Source organism: Octopus bimaculoides, chromosome 23 (genome assembly GCF_001194135.2).
Source record: "Octopus bimaculoides isolate UCB-OBI-ISO-001 chromosome 23, ASM119413v2, whole genome shotgun sequence".
Classification (NCBI taxonomy): Eukaryota; Metazoa; Mollusca; class Cephalopoda; order Octopoda; family Octopodidae; genus Octopus; species Octopus bimaculoides.
This window is the reverse complement of record NC_069003.1, coordinates 28,231,687-28,239,096: the sequence shown is the minus strand read 5'-3', so window position 1 is coordinate 28,239,096 and position 7,410 is coordinate 28,231,687. Positions and strand designations below refer to the sequence as shown.

Sequence of the window (7,410 nt, the reverse complement as noted above, 5' to 3'; positions counted from 1 at the left end):
ATATATATATATATATATATATATATATATATATATATATATATATATATATATAAGGTATATATATATATATATATATATATATATAAGGTATATATATATATATATAAGGTATATAAGGTTGTATGAACAGTGATTCACATATATGTACACATACACACATGTTGTCATACACAAGGCACTCACATAAACAGACATGCATATAAACATACACTGATGTACATATCACCCACATACAAGCACAAAGTAAATGCAGTGCATTAAACAAAATGCTTTGTTGTCCTGACTCTTAACATTTTAAAGTTCATCAAAGAATGTTTGTATATAAATCGGGATCTGGATAAAAGCCCCCTGGACAAAAGCCCCATTAGACAAAAGCCCCCGGAACAAAAGCCCCGTTAGACAAAAGCCCCCTGGACAAAAGCTCCCCGGACAAAAGCTCCTTGGACGAAAGCTCCATAATTAAAGTTTGAAAGTGAGCAGAGGCCCTACTGTTATATTCTTTGGTTATTTCTTTATTTTTTTCACCTTTTACATGTTTCAGTCATTAGACTGTTGCCATGCTGGGGTACTGCCTTCAAGAATTTTTAGTTTAAAATATCGACCCTAGAATTTTTTTCTTGTTTCTTTACTTGTTGCAGTTATAAGACTGTGACTGGCCCTGTTGGGCACCCCCTTGAAGAATTTTTAGATGGCTGTATGGAACCCAGAATATTTTTTTAAGCCTGCTCAAAACCACTTCTGTGATATATTTCAATTCTTTTTTCTTTTTAATTGATTTTGTTATTAGGCTGTGACCATCCTGGGGCACAACCATGAGGAATTTTTAGTTGAATGTATTGACCCTAGAATCTTTTTAAATGATTTTCAATCACTGCATGAAGTTAAGCTTAGATGGTCTCTCCACATGCTAGAAATAACAACCAGATCTGTTGAAATTTTTTTATAAACCCCTGCCCCTAGTTATATTTTTTGGTTATTCTTCGTTTTTTTTTTATTTTCTAAAAGTCTTTTTACTTGTTTCAATCATTGCACTGCAGCCATGCTGGGGCACCAAGGCAATGTCCCAGCATGACCACAGTCCAGTGACTGAAACAAGTAAAAAGATTTTTAGAAATAAATAAAAACGAAGTATAACCAAAAAATATAACTGAAAATTTAATTCCCATGTGTCCTTAGAGTTCATTGTTTCAGCACACGTTCCACATACAAACACTACTTTCTCCTTTAACCTTCCTATGACTCTATTGCACTTCTAGTATGCCTATAGTTTGCACAGTATTCATATGTAATTCCTGCTTACACCCTTGTTACATATTGAGCAGGAACATTTACCTGAGGGGATTGGAGTCTTGTTTGTTTTCCTGTTTACTAGAACTATGATCATTGCTAACTTAACTTTAAAGCTCTTTAATTCCAGGTTTTGCTTCAAAACCTTGCATTTCTTTACTAATTTCATTATAAATTTCACTATAAGAATCTAGCATATAATAATTCCCAAGCTGGTCTTAAATTCCTGTTATGGCCTGGAGAACAGTGGTGAAAAGGATGGAACTCTGAACCAATCCCTAGTGAACTCTTACTTGTGCTTTAAATTCATTACTGTACTTATGACTAACTCTCTCCTTAATGACAGCACTCCTATCTTATATAGCTTTTAAAGATCATTTGTACTACCCCTAGTCGTAGACTACCATGTATCATTTTTGTTTGTACACAAGCATCAAACAAGGTGCACATGTATGTGTTAATATGTACACACATATACGTATGTACTTATACACACACACACACACACACATACCTTAATGTAGTAACATGTGCAGTTTTTGTTTAAAATTAAATTCTAAATTCATATTCTTTTTTTTCTTCTTTTCCATAGGACGACCAGTACCCACAGGTAAGATATTCTATGCAAATAGTTTAAGGCTTGTGAACAAAAGTATAAAATTGAAGATTGTTTTTTAAAAAATTATTCTTACATAGATATCTGAAAAAATATCCATCAATATTATATAAACCTATATTTGAAAAGGCATAAAAGACATTGATAACAACATATTAAATATGAAGTATATAAATTTTAATTCATAATTGCTGTAAATTATCTGTTAAAATAAGTAAAATTATTTGATTTGTCTACCTTACGCAAGTTACTATTTTGAATTAATGCTACTTTGTGACATATCCTTCACTGCATGTGAATAGTTTTTCTAATAAGTTTCATTTCTTTACAACAACTAATATTTTTTACCCTTTATTGTATTTCACTATATCCTTGTATTGGTATATGTTTAGTTTTCTTTCACTCTTCTATGTGGTATTCACATTGTTAACTATCAGCTAAAATATTCTGTATATATCTTTTGATAGCTTTAAAAATATGAACAATTACTTTGCATCATTCTTTCTAAATTTTTTTTTATCCCTATGTCTAAATATATAAATAATAAAAATAAAAATATATAAATAATAAAAATAAAAATAATAAAAATAAGTAACAGGATATTAAGAAGTGATGCAGTATGACTGTTTCAAGCAGCTCCATATAACTGAACAATGCAATCATTACATCAATTTCAATGCAATGCTATCATCAGCTGCACAAATAAATAGAATTTAAACCAGTTGGACACATTAATATAATTTTTCTCAAATACTTCAACAGAACATGAATTTCTTCCAGTTTCTTGCTCTGTTAAAAGTATTTGAGAAAAATTATATTAATGTGTCCAACTGGTTAAAATTCTATTCATTTGTGCAGCTCATGATCGTACTGCATTTAAATTGATTGCATTGTTGAATTAAATGGAGCCACTTAAAACGGTCGTACTGCATCGCTTCTTGATATCCTGTTGCTTATTTTGATTTTTATTCACCTTACTTCTAGTTGTGCGGATAATACCGGACAGACTTGGTGCTTCAACTTAAGTACCTAATTCAACTGAATCTCAACTCTTTCTTATATATATATATATATATATATATATATATATATATTTATATATCTTGTAGTTTTGTAAAGATTTTATTATAGATATTTGCTAAAAGATTTGTGGATAGTGATCCGAAACTTTATTACCAAAAATTCATTATTATTGTTTGAAAATTCATTTATAAAACTCGCATAATATAATTGTGGCTCACAATATAGTTATGATCTAAATAGGATATTTCCAAAATAAAAGAGTCTAGTATTAATCGTGTACAAATTTTCTATAAGCACTCATTTTTATTTAAGAAATTAATGTCACTTTTTATTTTTGTGTCATTTGAATATTTAATAATTTTCCTGCTATAGTATTTTTTCTCTAAATTCCAACCTCCTTTGTTTCATTCTTATGCAAATGATTATTATTATCATGCAAATAAATGATTACATTTTAGGAGGTTAAAAATAATATAAAGTAAATGCATGTTTTAAGCCTTCTAATTGTTTATATTTTTTAATTTCTCCATTTTATTGTTATATTTTGTTGATGTTTATGCATGATGGTATTTTCCTTTTCATTAGCAGCTGAAGAAAACAGTATTTCAATATTCAATAAAAAATTAGCGCTAGCCATTTTCATGTTAAAATTAATATTGATACTTATAGTAAGTTCCAAAAATTATGTAGGTTTTTTTTTTGTGCTACAAAATCACTTCATTTATATTACATTTAACTCTGAGCAACTTGCTAGAGTTAAGGAAAATGAATTATTTCATCCTTATACTTTAACATCATTTTAATCTCCTTATTGATAAGTAACATAGTTGGAAAATTAACATTTCATATCATTTCATCACTTTCTCATATTTTCAACAGCAACCCCTTCTTTTCCACCTATAGTGACAGCACCTCCTACTCCTAAACCAACAACACCTGGTAAGATATTTGAAAAACAGTATAATTCTACTAAAAATTATAAAGCATGTAAACAAGACATCTAATAACAGTTTTAGAACTGTTGTTTTGTGCATAACTTTAACTAGAGTAATATTGATAAATAATTGTTTCTTTTATAGGGTTGAAGTAATATTTTTAGAGATGTTATGACATTTATTCTCTTCTCAGAGCTGCTGATCAGTACATAGTTTGAACTAGAGAAATGTTACCAAAAAAAAAAAATGTTTCTTATATTGGATTACAATGATATTTTGGAAAAGATATGACAGATTTTTTTCTCAAACTCTACTTGCATATAAACTGAATCTCAAGCATATTTATAATGAGTTTGCTTCAACCCATCAGAACTCATTATAGAAGTTTAATAAATAATAGAATAATATATATTTTAATATATTTTTTTATCCAAAATACGTACATTTTTAGCTGAAACAGATTTTATAAGTTTGCACTGAGTGAAATCAAGTATTTACAAAATAAAAGAGTAATAAATTTGAGCATGCTTACATTCTCGCTATATATAATTTTATAATCGTCTAACTGTTTTAGGATCCTTGGAAATGCAAAAGTTCAATCTAATACAAGTGTTAAAATCAGATATTAATTGGGTGAGGGGCAACCAAGATATTTTTGTGTTTCCCTGTTGATATTTTAGATGTATGTAGATTCTTGTAGGCATGAGTACATCTGTATATCTTGATCTGTATTTCTTTCTATACACTTTATTTGTTGTGTTTTTCTAACTATATATGTTCATAGGTATATGTATTTAATTCTGCATTAATGTAACTATATGTGTGTACATGCTCATCACTATATATTCACTAGCACTGTTTGCTATAATGTTTGTGTCCACTTATTTTGTTTATGTATACATTTGTTTGCTTGTATGTTTATGAAAATACATGTAAGAATATGCATGTGGGTGTGTCTATTTATATCTATCTGTCTATCTATCTATCTATCTCCCTGTATTTTGACTAGACTGTTGGATGTTGTTTTATACTGCTGGTCACAATGCACTTCCATGCATTGTTGCTGCGTTCAAGTGAAGGGTTACTCATTTACAACTGAATGGATTGGAGCAGTGTAAAATGAAGTGTTATGCTCAGAACACACAATGCAGCTGGTCTAGCAATTGAAACCACAATAGTAAGATCATAAGTGCAATGCCCTAACCTTTAGCCCACATGCCTTACCTGTCTATCTATCTGTCTGTCTGTCCACACATACACATACACATACAGAGAAAGAGAGAGAAGGTGTATAGTTCATGTGGAAGATGAAAGAATTCCAAAGCATTTAATTCATGGAGAATTATATCTTTGATGTGAAAGAAGGAAATACTCATACAAAAAATTCAAAAAGAAGAAAAATTGAGCAGCTAATATAGCATCTATGCAGTAAAAGTGTATCCAATCATTTTGAAGATAATCACATTAAATGAGCAAATTTGAAATGAAATTCAAGAATAGGAAATCCCAGCAAAAACAATGCTCCAAATGCCCAATTTGTAAGCAATTTTGTCTTTCCAGGGCTGAACTCACAGTTACTACAAAAAAATAAATACTACATTATATCAGTGTGAAAAAATGTATGTCTGGTGATTATGTAATAATACACTCACACAAGCATACGCCATCATCATCATCATCATTTAATAGCTGTTTTCCATGCTGGCATGGGTTGGACAGTTTGATAGGAGACAGCATAGAAGTGATGAATGTTAGAAAGAGATGTAAAGGAAATACTTAATGGAGCAGAGATAGGAGGTGGGGAAGAACTCTACATTGCTAAGGTGGTTTTAGGACCACATGTTGGCTGTAGTGGGTGGGATTTCTTAAGCACAAACAAAACACCAATTATCTCAGTCCTTTGACATCTCTGTAAAGCACAGCATCTTGAGATCAGCTTTCAATACTTCATCCCATGTCTTCCATCCACTTTAAGTGATTGGCATTTCTTTATGCAAATGTCTACATCCATATGCATCTCATGACCAAACCAGCACAGTCTTCTCTCTTGCATACTTTATCTAATTCCTCTTATACCTAATTTTTCTCTCAATACACTGGCACTGTATCTTACATTTACACTAACAGTGCACATCTAAAAGTGCATTCTACACAAACACTATTTTCTATTTCAATTTTCCTGCGATTCCACTTCACCTCTTGTGTGTCCATAGCTTGTAATGGGTACACCATATATAATTCCTCGTTACACTTTTCTTACTTATCAAGCAGGGTCATTTATCTGAAATAGGTAGAGTCTTGCCTATTTTATTGCTTACCAGACCTTCAGAAGAACTTATATACATGCAATATATATTATATATATATATAATATATACATACATATATATATATATATATATATATATATATATATATATATATATATATGTATAATATAATGTATGCAGGTGTGGCTGTTGTAAGTATCTTGCTTACCAACCACACGCTTCTGGGTTCTGTCCCATTGCGTGGCATCTTGGGCAAGTGTCTTCTACTATAGGTTCAGGCCAACCAAAGCCTTGTGAGTGGATTTGGTAGATGTGTGTATATATATATATATATATGTATAATGTAACTGGGAAGGTAATTTTTGTGTGTGGTAGACGCACAGGGGCAATACACTCCAAACATGTACAGAAAACAGCTTCCATCACATGCCAGGGGGAAAACCAAAAGTAGTTGATAGCTTCCGCTACTTAGGCAACCAAATCTGTAGTGAGGGTGGTTGCTCTGAGAGTGTAACGCCTAGAATAAGAATAGTCTAGGCAAAATTCAGGGAGCTCCTACCTCTGCGGGCAACTAAGGGCTTATCGCTCAGGCTGAAAGGTAGACTGTATGATGCATGTGTGTGCAAACTGCCATGCTCCATGGCGATGAAACATGGGCCATGACTATTAAGAACATGCGTAGGCTTGAAAGAAATGAAGCTAGTATAGTCCGCTGGATGTGTAATGTCAGTGTGCATACACGACAAAGTTAATTTTTTTTAGATATTTTTAGATATTTGTGGGCTTATAAAAATATATAAATGTCTATATGCTTGTATGTTATTAATACTTCTATTAAGTTGAGCTTTATGTTGCTGTATTAATGTTGAAGTAAGTGTGCATAAATATTGAATATTCTGCTGGATAATAAGTCATGTTCCTCTAGTTTTCCGCTCGTATTGCCTCCACTCAAATTATAAATTGGAGCTTAGCTCAATTTGAGCACTTCGATTCTAGCCTGTCTACGAGTATTGTTAATTAATAACAATATCTATAAAATAGTAAAATTTATACAAAGGGACTCTCACTCAGAGTAAAAGGCAGACTGTATGACGCATGCGTACGAACAACCATGCTACATGGCAGTGAAACATGGGCTGTAACTGCTGAGGACATACGTAAGCTCGCAAGGAATGAAGCCAGTATGCTCCGTTGGATGTGTAATGTCAATGTGAATACCCGTCAGAGTGTAAGTATCTTGAGAGAAAAGCTGAACATTAGAAGCATCAGTTGTGGC

At 31.6% G+C, this 7,410-nt stretch overlaps 1 protein-coding gene across 1 annotated transcript in view; it reads left to right on the top strand.

Moving 5' to 3' along the window:
• The window catches only part of LOC106882611 (collagen alpha-3(VI) chain), a 180,154-nt gene that overhangs the window by 23,011 nt on the left and 149,733 nt on the right, over positions 1 to 7,410 (top strand). Inside the window, exons 4-5 of the mRNA XM_052975952.1 lie at positions 1,883 to 1,900; positions 3,809 to 3,868. Coding sequence (XP_052831912.1) covers positions 1,883 to 1,900; positions 3,809 to 3,868 — 78 coding nt within the window. The remainder of the gene's footprint in view (positions 1 to 1,882; positions 1,901 to 3,808; positions 3,869 to 7,410) is intronic.